Below are 19,074 nucleotides of genomic sequence, written 5' to 3'. Positions count from 1 at the left end.
CAAAGTAGCATTTTAAGAGCAGACATGCAGACATGTTGACATGCCGATGGTGTCACTCAGAAATAGTCTTCTTGGACTGTGCCGTACCATGTCTTAGAAGACAGTTTGCAACTCTCGTATATCGGTTACTTTCTGTCCATTCGTAGAAATTGGTAGTACAAGATTCTTTAATGTTTAATTTTTCTTTCCACTTCGTTCGTCATGTTACGATTCATAACATTCAGGAAATGATACACCAAACATTTGACTATTAGACAAATTTACATCAGAATGGCAACTGTCTGCCGTTGAGGGCCTTTCCTCTAAAACAGACCTGCGTTTTTACTTGGAAGACAGTGTTGGTCCTTTGTTACTTTAACTTAAACTACGGTCAACGACAGGGGTAATACACGTCTTGAAGTGTAATATAACTGGTGACACAGCTACGGATGGAGACCCTAACACATCTCTTCAAGGTCCTCACTTTACTGGTGTTGTCAAGATTTTCATTCCAACAAGAAGCGGTCAACAAAACCGATAACTGTTTCGACAGTCAGTACGTGTGTGCGTCAGAAAATCAGTGTGCCTACACCTTCGTGTTGCCCCGACCCGATGGCGAGACATGCCCGTCTGCGGAGGAGACCGTCCGCGATATGGGCAGACTGGTAGAAGAGAACGAAGAATTCAAACAAATTTTGCATGAAATTCAAGGCGAACTGATACGATTGAAAGCTGCCCTGGGATACGGAGAAACAGGTAAGGAAACAAGGAAACACTGATATCCAAACACAGCTATCAGCTAAACAAGTTTCACTCTGACAATTCACGCGAGTTTGAAAATCGAGGTTTGGTTTGTATGTGTTTCGTAGGAAGCTTGAATTTAATAAAAACAATAACGTATGTATCGTCAAAAGGTTAGTAGGCCGAACAAAAAAAATTGTGCTGTTCTGATAACCCGACCAACCCTAATTTTTACCTGTCGACCCTAAACTTTCTAGAGCTACGTAAACACGGAAGTAAAAAAAGAAAGAAAAACCCCGTAAAATCACGCTTTCTTTATTTAACTTTTGATTTTTTCTTGAACAAGGATGTCTTTATGTTCTTTTTCCTTTTATGTAGGACTACATTTTATGTTGTGGTCAGTGTTTAACCGCCCTGAACCCCTGAAAAAATGCACATTTAAAAATAAAATTATTTTTGAAAAAACTTCCTGCCGACCTACCTATTTACCGTATTTTTGAAAACCATGTTATCGGAACAGCACAATTTATCTTTTTGGCCTTCTTTTGAAATTCAGTTGAAGCAGTGAGAATGACGCATAATTACCAGACTGTACCATACTCGCTGCTTTGAGTCGAGTATGAATAGTTAGAGATCAATAAGTCGAGGCCATCCTTTGTAATTGTGTCAGTGGTGCTACGATGGAGTAAGTTTCTAATTTCAAGCTTCGAACACTTTCACCCAAACAAGTTTTAAGTACACTGCTGTAGGCTAAACTGAACTCAGTGCACTAGAAATGGATGTATATCGGTCCGCATGTGCAATCAATAGGTACCTTACAAATTGCAGAATCGTTTGAAGTAAATGTACGTACCATAGCTACTGTATCCATTCTAAGATGTTAGCTATAAGAAACTGGATGCTCCAAGGTGTACAAGTTAAAGACTGTTGAACAGTGATCACGTGCCTGCACATAAGCAGGAAAACTCAAATGATACAAGTTGACTAAAACTAACATGGAAACTAGGGCCAAAGTAGATGCACGTACATTGGTTGAAACCGCAATGCAGTCAACATGTCCGATCGAACACGATTGGAACTAATTTAGGATAATTGGATAACGTATTAATGATGGTTTAACCAGTAAATGTAGGCTCATCTACTTTTGTCTTTTGCAATGCACTTGTTTTTATATTCCAAATTTTAGCTATAGCGCACGTAACAATGTTGATAAATTTGGATTATCACGAGATCCAATTTGTTCAAATCTTGTTATTGTGACTTTTACTGTTTACTCTTCCATCTATTATTGATTTCATTGAATTTTTATTTCTTTAGTAATCGACAACAAATAACAGAAATCGTCAATGGCATCAAAGACAGTAGAACTCTCGTCTTTTTAAAGCTATTCAAGTTGTAGGGATACAGTTGTTCTTTCTCTCAATATTTTAAAGTGAAAGACGGTGTCTGCCCGGCGAGCTCTGAAAGTAGTCGCACTATTGTTATTGACTGCATGCAAGTGTGTGAAGGCGATCAGGATTGTCCCGGGCGGAAGAAATGTTGTCAAATCGGATGTGACGTCATCTGTGTGGATCCTGCACCCGATGTACCTGCTGGTAAGTACGCATGCCCGGCAAACAGTTGTCATTCTTGTACGTTGCTGCACATTTCCTATTGGCGCACCCTTCATAGCCAGGCATGCGTAGTAGACGTGGTCGTTTTAGTTTCGATAGTAGAATAACAGTAAATTTCTGTGAAACAAATGGTTTCAGGATTTCTCTGTACTGATCACGAAATATTTCTCATGGACACGCTATACTGAGTGCTTTTAGTTGACAGACATTAGGGACTGGACATAAATTACAGGGGGGGGATGGGCCGGTGTTTTTCGAAAAACCGCTGCGTAAAAAATAGTGACCCTTCAAAAGTTCATGCACAAAAATTAGTGACCCTCCCCCTTATCCGTGCATGAAAATAAGTGACCCTCCCCTGTTACTCAATACCCCCCCAAAAAACCCGCAATGTGTTAAAGACCCCCTTCTGACTTGCTATACTTTTTAAATCGCCCTCCCGAAAGGAAGGCAAAATGTGGCCGATATAACGCGTTGTCCAAAAAATATCAAATCATATGTGTGATATTCATGTAAATGTACTTTGCTTGAAGTGGCAGGTAAAAAGTGCATGCCTGTACAAAAAATGTAATTTTTAGATTTTATCGATAATGTTGATTCACTATACTATGTAGTCGACTATAAGAAAACTACGAACGTGTATTTTCCAGTATAAAACTAGCTATATCTGTTCATATACAGATGTTTAATAACTGATATAGATATACTTGATTAGCATGGGTTGTTTACAAGTGCACAAGTGAACAAGATATTTGATTTTGGAATTTCTGTCAAAATGTTGATCCACTATACATGGGAGTCTATGACAAAACTATACATGGGAGTCTATGACAAAACTGTCAAAAAATTTTCAGAATTAAAAATTTGCACTATTTGTGCATATATGGACCCTGAATAATTGACATAATTGTGCTTGATTAGAAGAGGGTGGTAAAATGTGCATCTGTGTACAATAACTTTGTTTTTGGAATTTCGCATAAAATGTTGATCCACTATACATGGGAGTCTATGACAAAACTGTAAAAAAAAATTTCAGAATTAAAAATATGCACTATTTGTGTATATATGACCCTGAATAATTGACATAATTGTGCTTGATTAGAAGAGGGTGGTAACACGTGCATCTGTGTACAATAACTTTGTTTTTGGAATTTCGCATGAAATGTGGATCCATTATATATTGTAGTCTATGAAGAAACTATGAATAATTTTTTAAATACAAAACTTGGCAAATCTGTGTATTTATCTATGCTTGATTATTGATATTTATGTTCTTGATTAGACTAGAGTGGTTACAAGTCCATGTGTGTGCAAGAAATTTGATTTTGGAATTTCACCGAAATGTTGATTCACTATACATGGCAGTCTATGGTGAAACCCTATGAATAATTTTTTTCCAATACAAAAATAGGTAAATCTGTGCATTTATGTACACTCAATTATTAGTACTAATGTTCATGATTAGACTAGAGTGGTTTCAAGTCAATGGTTGTGCAAGAAATTTGATTTTGGCATATCACTTAAATGTCGATTTACTATACATGGCAGTCTATGATGAAACTATGAATAATTTTTTTCCAATACAAAAATAGGAAAATCTGTGCATTTATGTACACTTGATTATTGGTATTAATGTTCATGATTAGACTAGAGTAGTTTCAAGTCAATGGGTGTGCAAGAAATTTGATTTTGGAATTTCACTGAAATGTCCATTCACTATACCGGTACATGGCAGTCTATGATGAAACTATGAATAATTTTTTTCCAATACAAAACTTGGTCAACCTGTGCATTTATGTACACCTAATTATTAGTATTAATATTTATGATTAGACTAGAGTGATTTCAAGTCCATGGTTGTGCAAGAAATTTGATTTTGGAATTTCACCAAAATGTTGATTCACTATACATTGTAGGCTATGAGGAAACTACAAATAACTCATAGGTTATCTGATCCTAAATTGTTATTCAAAAGTTGTTCGACCTGAAGCTTCCAGTTGTTATTGATGACACTATGCACTATTCTGAACAGTTTGTATTCTGTCAATGTCCTCAAAAAATTAAAAAATGTACATACAGCGACATGAACGTTTGACACCGACCTATACCCAATGTATTGTCAATGGGAGAATGATGTCAAATAAGTAATCTCCCAAATTGTTATTGAAAGAGTCATTATAGGGGACAGTTATGCACAATAGTGTTGAATAAGTAGAAATCATGACAACTTAAATCAATGTGGCTGCTTGGATCATCAATACATTGTTTATTATACCTCAAATTTGCGCCCGAAGGGCGCGCCGAAAATGGTAATGGCAGAAAATGAAAGTGCCAGGAGGTATTTTTTCTTTTTTCAGTATTCCATAACGTGCACATGCAATTTCAGCTTTGATGCATGAAAAAAGGTGACCCTCCCCCATAGGCTTGCACAAAATTTTATGACCCTTCAAAAATGCTTGCGCGAAAAATGGCGACCCACCCCCAAAAACCACTGGCCCACCCCCCTGTAATTTGTGTCAAGTCCCTTATCAGGGATAATGTTTCACTGCCTAATATCTTTTCCACAGAATCTGAATATGAGGTTTGCTGGAGTGGCGATATGTGCAACCAGTGTGACAGAGGTTTGGTTGGCGGCATAAACGGTTTGGATGTTTGCTGCCCTCATTGTCGACAGTCAGGATTACGTATTATTGATAGGAGCTGTACTTGTGCCAAAGATCGGTCCCCAGACGATGACGGTGAAGGTGGAGATGGTGACAATTATGAAAGTCCAAGTAAGATAAATACTGAGTAGAAGTGGATTTATATCGAAATGAGAGAGAGAGAGAGAGAGAGAGAGAGAGAGAGAGAGAGAGAGAGAGAGAGAGAGAGATCTACAATGGAGTGTGGTGTCTATATTTGCCACCCATAGGCACAGTCATTTGTGAATCGATACACGGCTGCGCTAGTGTGGTATGCATTAGAAAAGTTGGCCGTCGTGTATCGAAGCACACGCGACTGTGTTTACAGGCACTTTACAAAATGCAGACATTGTCGTTTGAAGTATAAATGCAGGGAACATAGTTGACTGTAGACTGGGTGCTCCACAGTGTACAAGTTAACCTCTCCTGTTACAAAACACTGATCACGTGTCTGCCGGCAAAAGCACGCGATATTTGATGAACAAGTTGACTCTATGTGCTTGAAACTACATGACTGTAAACCGTGGCCAATTTAAAAAGTAGATGCACGTACAATGGTTAAAACCGCAATGCAGTCAACACTTACAATAGCAACGCTTTTGCTCTATTTTTTCTTGACAGTCTGTCATAGACTCATTGACCATTTTATTTCTATTGTAGTAACCGAAGACTCGTGGACTCAAAGGACCTTTTTATATGATGACAAATACAACAGTTGCCATGGTGATCAATATGTCAAGTTGAGCGGATATGACGTAGGAAGGTATGTTGGCGTGATTCTGTGTTCGTCAGAGAGGTACAAGATCTTCCTGAGCGATGATTTGGATGGCGTGTTCCTGAACGTGGCTGATTCCAACGGTCATGGTCAGGACCATTGTGAGTTCCTTGGAGGTACAGAAGAGTCAAGCAACATTGACAATGACTTCTGGGATTCGCCATTAACACATGGTAAGTTTTGGGATGAGTAAAGTTTTTTTTAACAATTCACTAAGCATAGCAACAGTCTCCATCAAGCCAATATTATTGTGAGATCATTACTTTTAACATAAAATTTTACATATACAGCGTATATACATGTCAGTTCATGACAAATAAATACAGAGTTTCAAGATTTTACGAAACAACCACACAGTCAACTCTAAGCAAGCACATCACTTATATCATTTATAGATATGACTCACAAATTTAAAGAACATGACCTTGTTACACAAATTTCCATTTCTTTCAAAGGCTGAAAATTTTCTATTAGGCGGTAAGAAGTAAAATTCTTTACCATCAAAACAGTTTGTACATGTACTGACGTTACTGTGTGTTTGCATTTGTAGGTTACTGCCGATCCGATTGGGGTGAGAGCCCTCGTTTGACGTCAATTGGTGGAGAAACTGGAAGCACACGGACTGGAAAATACTACGTGAGATGGATAGAATGTGGATTGACAATTCCAGATATATCAAACAAGAACGGATCTCGCTTTGAAGACCATTTCGTTACCGACATTCAAAGTAGTTCGGGCGTTGAGACACAAAAGCATATCTTAAACACAATATTGGTATTGCCATTTTTTGTGACTTGCTGTGACTTTCGTGTTTTTTGTCTCTCACAGTATATTTTCTAGGGCAAAATGTTCCTAGCGGACTGATTACGATACTTTTCGGTCTACCACTTTTCGGTCTACCACCTTTCCGGCTTATTTTTGCAAATTTTGCTTTTTTCCCACAGAGTTAACACAGAGATGATGGTTATCTTATATTTATAAGTTTGCTTTCTTTAGTATTAAAGTCTACGCGATGACAATTGATTTTTTATTCTTGATTTCAAAAGGGGATAGTTAAAATATGCCTTGCGGAAAGATTGTGCAAAAGTTCCAGTCTTTTAATTTTGAAGCCAGTCATACCTAAAATTGCATAGAATAGCACGATATTCTCAGTATCTGCATGTCCCATCATTCCATTACTGCACAGTGCAATTAAAAGCAGGTCTACAGACTTCTTTGTTAATTCATGTGTCAATAAATACTTGTTGCCTAGCTGGTACTAATCAAGAATGGACGAACAGGATTCATCGATATTGTTTTAAAATTAACAAAATTGGAACTAATTTGGGACAATTGGATCTTCTTGTTTTTCAAATTTCTCAAAAGTGTTAGATGCCATATAGCTGAATATTGCAATATAACAAATTACTCATAAAAACAAGTATGTAACTTAAAAAGAAAAGCAGATGAGCTTACATTTGCGGGTTAGAATTACCTCACTTCAACATCCAATTATCCCAAATTAGTTCCAATCGTGTTAATTTGTACATTACATTCGGTGAGATACTTGATTGTCAAATTATACGACAATGAAATGATATCTTTGCTGATTAAGATCCATTATTGATGTTAAGACATGCTTTTGTGTATTTTGTATTTTAGATAGTTGACAGATATTCGGACTATTAAACTTTTTCAATTCTTTTCTTAAACACCTGTGGGGGTTCGTTTGAAAGCTCTTGGTGTAAAAAAAATTTCACCATCTTAGTTTTTCGAAAATCGAAATTTTTATTTTTCTCCGTAGAGATAACACAGGGACGGCGGCCATTTTGAATTTCAAATATCGGTAAATGTTGGATACCGGTAATTTATGTCTCTAGTGCCAAAGTTTTCACGGTGACCCCAACTTTAGCCTTGATTTTGAAAGAGAATGGTTGAAATATTCCTTGAGGAAAGTTTTGGCGTAAGTTTAAGTCTTTCACTTTGGAGGCGCAAACTACAATAATGCAATAGGTCTACCAGTGATGCCAAGATTATTTCATGCAGTAATATACAAAATAGCATGTTTCCTTAGATGTGTTGATTTTTGCATTGCTGATTTCTCAATAGCTTGTTTATTTTCTAAATCATTCGTCATGCACTCTTTACATATACATGAAATGTTCATTTCCCTGATATGTTTCATTGTGATACTATTCTCTATGCAGTGTATTGGTAGGCCATAACCAACTTTGTACATGTTCCCCCAAAAATACGACAATTGGGTTTTGAATCGCAATGAGATCAGAGCTGCAGTACTATAAAGAGTTGACACTATACACTACCAAAAGGACTTACTCTTAAAGAACACACATAAAACAACCAAACAAGCCATATTACTTTCGGCCATAAAACCAGTCACGTTATGTACTCGTCGGGATTAACGAACTATTTGTAGTACGCGATAGTTTGTTTTTAAAGTAAATTATAACATTATTCAGCAACCAACATTTACAAAGTTCATCTGTTAAGGATCGAAATTAACGTATATAGTTAAAAGTTTATAGCTTAGATTAGTAAACAGTCACTAAGGAAAGGCCCAGAGTTCAAAGGTTGAAGAAGCCTCTATATGTGAGATTTACGATGAGTTATCAAATAATTTCTCAAGAATAAATTTGTCGATTATTTTTTACTAATAATATGTGTTAATCAGCTTTACATGCGTATTTTGTATTCTGAGACGACTCATTAGTCTATCAATCACTTTTATTCGCTGGAGCAAATTCCATTTAACTGATATTTTAAAAACGTCATATTCAGACTGCGAACTGTGTCGTTATCAATTATTGCTTTCATAGATGGCTCGTACGAGATGATGTAGTTTTGGTCATTATGCCATGACTTTCAATTAACATGGCAACATAATGCTATGCTCACAAGATCACGATATACCCGTCGTTAAAATTGACATTCACCGACAAATTAGAATGTGATATCTTGTGATGAGTTCCAATATCTATCACTCCTTTGCGCCCATAAAACTACATATATATATATACCCCTATGATGCACTCGCGTTCGCAACAGGTGTCTCTCGATAGAGAGAGAAATTACTTGGGGAAAGCCGAAAGGAGCGTCGAGATTTCAACTTTGACAACTTCAGAGCAGTAAAAATGACACAACCTCTTTGTTATAATCATAGGGTGTTGCACAAATGTCCGTCGCAAGGGGTAGGGGTGTCTTGGTCTCAGCACAAGGTTCTTCTTCCTATGGTTTATTTTATACGTTTGACTATGATATGTATTGCTAATAAAAATTTGTTCCACCAACCCGCGTGTCTTTGTCTTGTGTTAGCACTGGTTTTGTAAAGACTTGTCTTTCTCCTTCTTTGCCGTAGCAGCGAAGTGAAAAAGAAATTGTTACAAAGCCAGTGCTAACATAAGACCAAGACACCAAAGGCTGGCAGTATTCTTTATTGGCAAAACATACCATAGTGAAATGTATTAAAATAAGATAAACCATAGCAAGAAGAACCCTGTGCTGAGACCATGACACCCCTATCCCCGTCCCTGCCCATGGGGATGGACATTTGTGCAATCCCCATGGTTATAGTCGGTTAAGTTTTCGGTAAAAAGCAGCAAAGAATGTCGGAAAATAAACATTTTTTAGCCAGATTGATGGGAGGAACCAAATAAAGAGTGACAATTAAGAACTACTACTACGTCGATGTAGACTGTCGACGGTCACTCCTGTCTTCTTTGCCTAAATAATCGACTTAGCCACTGGATATTGGGTCACCTTGTCTCAGTGTTGTCTCAACGATATTCTGAGCATGCATTACGGGCGCTCGAAAACTATTCAGTCAAGAATTTTTTTGTTTGTTTCTGGGGTAGGAAGAGAACTCGAACTTGGCTTGTGGCGACGCTATTCAAAGTGGCATGTAGTTCAATGGGATGACATGAACCGTGGTCAGGAACCACAAAGACACAACAATATCGATATTCCTGAAATCGTATAACTCTATGAAAAAACCAATCGTTAAACCCATCGATAACGGCTAGAGCTCAGCTAAGTGATATCTGATGGTTTTATTCAGCCTTATCGACATCTAAAATTGCTGGTTACATATGTAGCATTCGCTCATCTAGTTTTCGTTTTGCACTTTTAAGTTTTGCTGAGTCATCGAAATAAAAATTTGATTACCTGAAGAAAAGTACATGTACGTCTACAGTAAAGTGGGCATTTATCATGATAACCGTAATTTCAGATTAGATTACTAGTAATCAAACTTCAAAATGTCAATTATGACACGGCATAAATGAAATGCACATACTTAAAAGTAAGATAATCTGATGGCTTTTTGAAACATTCTTGAAAGCGATTTTGGCTGGTAGATGCCATGTGGTACAATCAGACAGCACAAAGCGAAAGTGTTGAAAGTTCGTTAAATAGCTCTAGACCTTCATAGACCTTCCTGTGTAATGATTTGCATATCAGTTCATCTTATACTGAACCACTGTGCATTTGTCAGAGTAGTGATGCACATTTGCAGAAGTATATATTATTGCCTAAATACAAGGGTTTATGTGCCCGAGAGCATGTGACAATATGCCCGACGCCAGGAGGGCAAATTGTCTCCTACTGCGAGGGAACATAAACCCATGTATTCAAGCAATAATATTTTTATTACATGCCTCTTCATAGTTAATGCTATATGATATTACATTACATGCAGGGCATTTCCAAACAATTTTACCATTATCGACCAGCATATCAAATAGATTTTAAGGAAAATCAAAATAGAAGTGCGCACATTGATATTTTACATCTAGCGTTAAGCGTCTACTTTGACGTCGGAAACGTCGAAGGACTTCTCTGGCAAGGGTAACCATGGAAACCGGTCAGTACATAGTTCACCGGCCCTTTAACTCCCCGGATGTTCCTATTCAAATCAATGCACTGATTTGCACTCACATCGAGGCATGTAATAACGCACATCTGTTCCCCTGACAGTTATATTAACAGATGTGAATGTCTCAGAACAGGGACAAATTTGACTTTAATCACAAATTGAAACCATTTGGTGAACAAGGCAACTTTCACTAGAACAGAATGTAAGGTGTTCAATCACAATGACATCTGACTTACAGCTTTACAAAATGCCATGAAAGAAGTCGTTCTACCATAGACCCTCGAGGGCCTATGCTTCTACGAAATGACCTCACGTGCACAGTTTTCGAAAAGGTAGCAAATGAACGCAAAAGTATCAACACTTTGTTTGACATTCGTTGACAACTTGGCAACACAATGCAAATTTCAACTTATCAAAAGATCCAAGGACTGTTAATCTACAGGTGACGGAATTACATTATACTATTACTCGTAAAATAAGAATAGGGACATTAACTTGTATTTTGATTTACGGTGGCATTTTCACCTTTTGGGGTCAAAATAACATCTTGCCTGAGGTGATACGGTCCTTGTTTGTCTGTAATTTTTTCATACAAACTGACACTTGAGTAATCTATTGCAGTTGGCACGTACTATCGCAATGTTCGAGTCTGGGAGGAATTTTAAAGCAATCCGCTTGACTAATCTTTACTGACAGATTTTTCTTTCTTCCGAAATTATGTCACAGAACTGAGCAAAACATAAGTAAATTGTCCATATTATTGACAAGTATGTAATTTTCGTGTTAAACAGAAAAATGTCATTCACAAATCTATATGCTTTATTATCCCTTAACATTTCTTTTGGTTTATTGCCTGTACGCGTGTAAAGCTATAAACACAGAAGTGTGTTGGACTGGTGAGCAGCGCAGGTGTTGTCCATTCTGCGCCCCGGAAAAGCAGTCTGGACATCTCTATAATAACAACTGTTTCTGCGGGCGAAAGCCTGCAGCCCCGGCAGCCTTTCACCTTGGCAGACAATACTACACATGCTATAACGACTCTTGTTCGCGATGGAAGGTTGTACAAAGTATGCTGGAAAGGTGATCAATGCGAAGAGTGCGTGTCGACTTTGATTATGGTCAGACAATGTGCTGTGATCTGTGCTGCCTGAGTAACTATTTTTGTATCGTATAGGTAGAAACGCCACTGGTCAGAGACGGAATTCATTACAAGCCATGTTGGAGCGGATCTTCTTCCGATGGCTGCGGGTCTACCTCTGCGCAATTTCACTCAATCCATAATAAACATACTTCACTTTGATATGCAGTCCTTTCTAATTACTCGTACTCGTCAGATTGTACACTAGATCAGACAATGTCTAGAAGGGAATTCGGAAGACGATGTAGCATTTTAAGAGCAGACATGCAAACATGTTGACATGCCGACTCGTCACTCAGAAATACAGTCTTCTTGGACTGTGCCGTACCATGTCTTAGAAGACAGTTTGCAACGCTTGTATATCGGTTACTTTCTGTCCATTCATAGAAATTGGTAGTGCAAGAGTTTACCAATGACCAACAAAATTCTGGCAACTTATATTATTGGTTAATTTATTCACAATGGTTTCTGTCAATTTGAAAGACATTGTTTTACGGTTGTCATTTTCAACGTATTTCATTTTTCTGACTCGCAATTCTTACTTGAATGATTAATGGCGCCAATCTTTGTATATTACGTGAAAATGCACGTCTGTAATCATGTGAGAAATTTATCACAGACAGAAACTTTTCTCTAATCTAAGAAACACCTGGAGATTACTAATACCTGCCGTACAATTAGCAATCGTAGTTTACTCCATAACTTTGGTTAAAGACATCTCTCTCTCTCTCTCTCTCTCTCTCTCTCTCTCTCTCTCTCTCTCTCTCTCTCTCTCTCTCTCTCCTCTCTCTCTCTCTCTCTCTCTCCATGGAACCATTCCAACAAACGGTATATTGCACGTTTTCCCTTTATAATTGTCTTTAATTTTTAATTTTTCTTTCTTCTTCGTCCGTCGTGTTACGATTCATAACATTCAGGAAACGATACACCAAATATTTGACCATTAGACAAATTTATGGCAACTGTCTGCCGTTGAGGGCGTTTCCTCTGAAACAGACCTGCGGTTTTTGTTGGAAGACAGTGTTGGTCCTCTGGTACGCTATCTTAAACTACGGTCAACGACAGGGGCAAAACACGTCTTCAAGTGTAACTGGTGACACAACTACTGATGGAGACCCTAACACATCTCTTCAAGGTCCTCACTTTACTGGTGTTGTCAAGACTTTCATTCCAACAAGAAGCAGTCGACAAAACCGATAACTGTTTCGACAGTCAGTACGTGTGTGCGTCAGAAAATCAGTGTGCCCACACCTTCGTGTTGCCACGATCCGATGGCGAGACATGCGCGTCTGTGAAGACGACCGTACGAGATATGGGCAGACTAGTAGCAGAGAACGAAGAATTCAAACAAACTTTGCATGAAATTCAAGGCGAACTGATACGATTGAAAGCTGCCCTGGGACACGGACAAACAGGTAAGGAAACAAGGAAACACTGAGATCCAAACACAGCTATCAGCTAAATAAGTTTTACTCCGACAATTCAAGTGAGTTTGAATGTGTTTCGTATAGGAAACTTGAATTTTATAAAACAATAACGTATGTATCGTCACTGGCTTAGGCCGAACAAAAGAATATGCTTTTCCGATAACCGGCCCACCTACACTATTTTTAACCTGTCGAGCCTAAACTTATAGAGCTACGTAAACACGGAAGTAAAAAAAATAAAAAAACTTGAAAAATCACGCCTTATATACTTCCATTTGATTTTTGCTTGATCGAGGATGTCTTTTATGAGTTTTTTGTACCTACTCTATTTTTGAAAACCATGTTATCAGAACAGCACAATTTATCTTTTCGGCCTTCTGTTGAAATTCATTTGAAGCAGTGAGAGTTTGCGCATAATTACCAGACTGTACCATACTCGCTGTTTTGAGATGAGTATGAATAGTTAGAGATCAATAAGTCGAGGCCATCCTTTGTAATTGTGTCAGTGGTGCTACGATGGAGTCAGTTTCTAATTTTAAGCTTCGAACAGTTTCACCCAAACAAGTTTTAAGTACACTGCTGTAGGCTAAAATGAACTCAGTGCACTACAAGTGGATAATATATCGGTCCACATGTGCAATCAATATAGGTACCTTACAAATTGCAGAATCGTTTGACGTAAATGCACATACCATAGCTACTGTATCCATTGTAAGATATTCGGTGTAAGAAACTGGATGCTCCAAGGTGTACAAGTTAAGGACTGTTGAACAGTGATCACGTGCCTGCCCATAAGCAGGAAATCTCATATGATACAAGTTGACTCTATGTGCCTAAAACTAACATGGAAAGGCCAAAGTAGATGCACGTACATTGGTTGAAACCGCAAGGCAGTCAACATGTCCGATCGCACACGATTGGAACTAATTTAGGATAATTGGATAACGTATTAATGATGGTTTAACCAGTAAATGTACACTCATCGACTTTTGTCTTTTGCAATGCGCTTGTTTTTATGGGTAATTTGTATGTTCCAAATTTTAGCTATAGGGCACGTAACAATGTTGATAAATTTGGATTATTCCAAGATTCAATTCGTTCAAATCTTGTAATTGTGACTTTTACTGTTTACCCTTCCATCTGTTATTGAGTTCATTGACTTTTTTATTTCTTTAGTAATCGACAACAAATAACAGAAATCGTCAATGGCATCATAGACCATAGAACTCTCGTCTTTTTTAAAGCTATTCAAGTTGTGGGGATACAGTTGTTCTTTCTCTCAATATTTTAAAGCGAAAGACGGTGTCTGCCCTGCGAGCTCTGGAAGTCGCAATCGTGTTGTTGGCTGCGTGGAAGTGTGTGAAGGCGATCAGGATTGTCCCGGGAGGAAGAAATGCTGTCAAATCGGATGTGACGTCATCTGTGTGGATCCTGCTCCCGATGTACCTGCTGGTAAGTACGCATGCCCCGCAAACAGTTGTCATTCTTGTACGTTTTTGGACATTTGCTATTGGTGTTCTCTTCATAGCCAGGCATGCGTGGTAGAGGTGGTCGTTTTAAATTTAAGAGTAGAATAACAGCAAACTGTATTTCTGTGATGGTTTCAGTATTTTTCTGTACTGATCACGAAATATTTGTTATGGACTGTGTTTTAGATGACAGACATTATCAGTTATAATGTTTCACTACCTTATATCTTTTCCACAGAACCGGAATATGAGGTTTGCTGGAGTGGCGATATGTGCAACCAGTGTGACAGACGTTGGGTTGGCGGTATAAACGGTTTGGATGTTTGCTGCCCTCATTGTCGACAGTCAGGATTACGTATCATTGCTAGGAACTGTACTTGTGCCAAAGATCGGTCCCCAGACGATGATGGTGAAGATGGTGATGACGACAATTATGATAGTCCAAGTAAGATAAATACTGAGTAGAAGTGGATTTATATCGAAATGACAGAGAGAGAGAGAGAGAGAGAGAGAGAGAGAGAGAATACAATGAAATGTGGTGTATAAATTTGCCAACAATAGTCACAGTCACTAGTGAATCGATACACGGCTGCCGCTGTATGGTATTCACTAGAAAAGTTGGCCCCACAGTGACCGTTGTGTATTGATTCACAAGCGACCGTGATCACAGGCACCTTGCAAAATGCAGATATAGTTTTAAGTAAATGCACGGAACAAAGTTGTAAAATGGATGTTCCACAATGTACAAGTTAACCTCTCTGTTACAAAACACAAATCACGTGTCTGCCAGTAAAAGTATGCACTTTCTGACGATACAAGCATAGAGAAAGATAGATAGAGTGGCAACGGGTATTGTTTAAGGAGTGAAGCGATTACGTAACCCATCCATGTTCGCCTCGCCTCAGGTTGCTCTCGCCTCTCTTTTCCGAAGAGTGCCGACCATGAATCCTTCGGTAGTTTTCGGATTTTCGCCAATTGTTAAGCGAAAGTATGTTCGGCAAAGTTTGTGTTGTTGTTGTCGTGTGGTGCCGAGCAGAATTGACGTGCTGGCGAAAACGGGAGTGTTTTGAGCTTCAGGAAAACGAGTTTTACCGTTTTAAAAATTCCTCTCATATTTTTATGAATATATAATGAGTGTGTTTGAACCAAATTTGAAAGTCTTTTATCGATACTGTCTGGTTTTACTCAATGGTTTACGGTCAGTCATACCGTCTTTGACACGTGCGTCAAGGAAGGACATGTTTATGAAACTGCTGGCGTGTTATGTTTTGATTGGCGTGAAGCAGTGTTTCTGGCCTGAGAGCTCACAAAGTAACTATGGTTGCTACGCGACTGGCAGTACGATGCCATCTCGTCGTATATTTCGCATAATCTCGTGTAATTATCAACCACAAACAAAGCCTCCAAAAAGTTTAACACCTTTGAAGCTCATTTTAATATGAAAAGCCAATAGTCTACCGAGACGACCATGGAACAAAAGGCATGCAGGCGTTACCACTCTGTCTATCTTACTCTGTGATACAAGTTAGGGGCCGTGGATAATTAAAACACGCGCGCGGTAACAGTGTGTTGAGGGGGGAGGGGGTTTGGCTGTATTTCGATTAGCGTGCGCAAAATTGGCACTGCAAGTTTTCCTATCGCAACATCTGGCTACGCGGTTTTCTGTATTGCAATACAACGCGCTTGTTTGACGTGTACTAGGCCAGAACGGCACCGGCGGGATACACCAGCATTGACACACAAGTGAATCAGTGCACGAGTAAAATAAAGTAACAGTCAGTTTGGATATACTGTTTCATTTCATTCTGTTGGAATTGGATGGCCCTACTTAAATTTGTAAATCTAAAATGTCCCATGGACCTGGTAATGTATTACCTTGAATCATGACTATTTGACCAGTTTAATGTCATATTGCGTTATTGTTGAGTTGGAGCTGAACAGAGATTGATTTTAGAGGGGGTATGCGGGGGAGGTGGGCGGTCGGTAGCGTATGCGTGATTACATAGCCACGTAATCGCCGATTATTGGATGCAGATACAGAATGAGGTTTGGTTGGATTATCGCACTTGCAAACTTTCGTTTACAGGAGGGGGAGGGGGAGGGGGGTTGAGGACAAACGCACTTAGTTTCGTTTACCGTACGCATGTTTTAATTATCCACGGGCCCCTTAACTCTATATGTGGTTGAAACTACAACACTGCATGAAATGTGTCCAAAGTTGATGCACGTACAATAGTTACAGTAAAACCGCAATGCAATCAAACTTGCCATTGAACACAATTGGAACTAATACAGGATAATTCGGTTTCCAGCACAAGTTAGCTCATCTACTTTTCTATTTTGCAATGCACTTGTTTTTATGGGTAGTTTGTATATTCCAAATTTAGCCATAGGGAACCGAAAATGTTGATAAATTTGGATTATTGTAAGCTCCAATTCTCCCGAATTAGTTGAAATCGTGTTATTGTGATTTTACTATATACTTTCGCGTCTATTATTGAGTTCATTGACCTTTTTATTTCTTAAGTAATCGACAACAAATAACAGAAATCGTCAATGGCATCATTGACAGTAGATCTGTCTTCCACTGTCTACTATGACATTGACATTAAAGCTATTCAAATCGTAAGAATACAATGTCTCTAGTAGTAATAGAATATTCCTTATGATGATAAATAGAATTTTACAGCCCCCATTTTATTCATTTATCTAAATGGGCGAAAGGAAAATTTAACCATCCATGTAACTAAAGTGTGACCCTGACCTATATACGAACTCACGCACGCGCAGCAGTGCATTGTCCTGAACTAAGCGGGGAAATTCCCTGCTGAGTCATTCACATTCCAAATGGAACTTGCGCAATACAGTAGCTATGACTCACCCCCACTGGGCAAAACAGAACGACATTCTATTCTCTCTCTCATTTGTTAGATAGATTCTGACTGAGCCGTACCGAGCCGGTCTGCTCTTACAAAGGCAACCCGTACCGGAACAGTTCCGAAGGTGCGGGTCTCGTTTCTGGATGTGAATTTTATCTGCTGGCTGGTCCATTTTCACTATGTTGGAGTCGTCGGAACGAGATTTTCCCCTACCGGAACCATAGGGATGTTGCGCAATACCTCTATCAGGACGTTTTCAGGCAGGGACTTTCCAGCAGGGAATTTCGCAATACCCCTACGGAACGTTTCGCAATACCGGGCTTCAGTTGCTTAGTAACTTGTGATGTCATGTTCAATGTCTGTCATTCTACAGTTTTCAGAAACATTTTTCTGAACGACTCTAGTTAACTTGTTCACCCGATAGATAAAATTTTAGTAATTTCCTCTGAACTTAAATATGACGGAAGACCATTACTTCAACAAAATGAGTCGTTTCAGATGAATGGTGCTGATATCTAAAGTGTTCACTCTTTATCTCTACGTACAAATGTAGTTCCTAAGTCGTTCTCTATTCTATTCCCACCAACAAAACATTCAATACTCATTTCCCCTCCCCGATCTTTATCAATACTTATGATAATATCACAAGTTGTTCTGTTATCTGTTTTCATAGCATAATATCCAACCAAATCGTCAAATTCATCTCCAGTAGCTAACTTTACACATCTAATGAGAACTGTACCATGTTGAAGTATTTTCATATTATCAGTCATCTGTTGATTTACAGTCTGTAAAGTGAGAACAGCTGCCTCATCACCGACACTTTTCAGACCCAGTTTCTTTAAAGTTGTGTCCCAAAATAATCTAACTGGAACTCCGCTAGCTGTATACGAGCAATAATTCTCCCCCTCGTTTATCCACCTTCTTAGTGTATTATCTGCCTTCATTATTGTATTAAGAGGACTAATTTTAAGGTGAATCGGTATACCAAGAAGTGCAATGTATGGATTCGTAGGAGTAAGCCAACTACGAAAATCTAACAATTTATATTTGTTTACATTGCTATCAAAATAAATCACATTCGGAGTTCCTGGTGGTTCAGCAACACCTCCTGCAATTTCACTATCCAATATATCTAAGATGTTACGCGGCACATTATAAGGCATGAATTTCTGACTAGCCGAATCCCATGTCAGAGCAAAAGGAGTAGAATCATTCGAAGCCTTTGTGGCGTCAATTACAGTTTCATCAATGTCTTTAAGTTCGGAAAATTCTACAGCATGTTCGTGGGGTGGCGCCGCGGCATTGGCTAAAACGAAATATTTTTCGCGGTCTTTATAACGAAGGACGTAATCCTTATTATGATTAGCAGCCATCTTAGTATTATTGTTAACTTTAACATCACTCAGATCTTCAAGCTCAAGATTTTGCATACGAATTGTACCTAGACCGAAGCCACTTGGATCAGACATACTCCGTAGGACCTATATACAGTGAAAATTAAA

The 19,074-nt window shown here is 38.6% G+C and overlaps 2 protein-coding genes across 2 annotated transcripts in view; both read left to right on the top strand.

Moving 5' to 3' along the window:
- The first annotated feature begins 298 nt into the window (after positions 1 to 298).
- LOC139119057 (uncharacterized) lies at positions 299 to 8,568 on the top strand. Its single transcript, XM_070682673.1, has 5 exons — positions 299 to 735; positions 2,154 to 2,315; positions 4,898 to 5,104; positions 5,672 to 5,959; positions 6,337 to 8,568. Exons 1-5 carry the CDS (start codon positions 429 to 431, stop codon positions 6,624 to 6,626), a joined length of 1,254 nt encoding a protein of 417 aa, XP_070538774.1. The 5' UTR covers positions 299 to 428; the 3' UTR covers positions 6,627 to 8,568.
- A 4,207-nt stretch (positions 8,569 to 12,775) lies between these two features.
- LOC139119054 (uncharacterized) overlaps positions 12,776 to 19,074 on the top strand; it is a 29,014-nt gene continuing 22,715 nt past the window's right edge. Inside the window, exons 1-3 of the mRNA XM_070682671.1 lie at positions 12,776 to 13,209; positions 14,515 to 14,673; positions 14,929 to 15,135. Of these exons, the coding sequence (XP_070538772.1) occupies positions 12,903 to 13,209; positions 14,515 to 14,673; positions 14,929 to 15,135 (673 nt within the window). The 5' untranslated portion in view covers positions 12,776 to 12,902. The remainder of the gene's footprint in view (positions 13,210 to 14,514; positions 14,674 to 14,928; positions 15,136 to 19,074) is intronic.

This window comes from Ptychodera flava, chromosome 19 (genome assembly GCF_041260155.1).
Source record: "Ptychodera flava strain L36383 chromosome 19, AS_Pfla_20210202, whole genome shotgun sequence".
Taxonomy (NCBI): domain Eukaryota; kingdom Metazoa; phylum Hemichordata; class Enteropneusta; family Ptychoderidae; genus Ptychodera; species Ptychodera flava.
The sequence above is the reverse complement of the archived record's forward strand: the minus strand, read 5'-3'. Positions and strand labels throughout refer to the sequence as shown.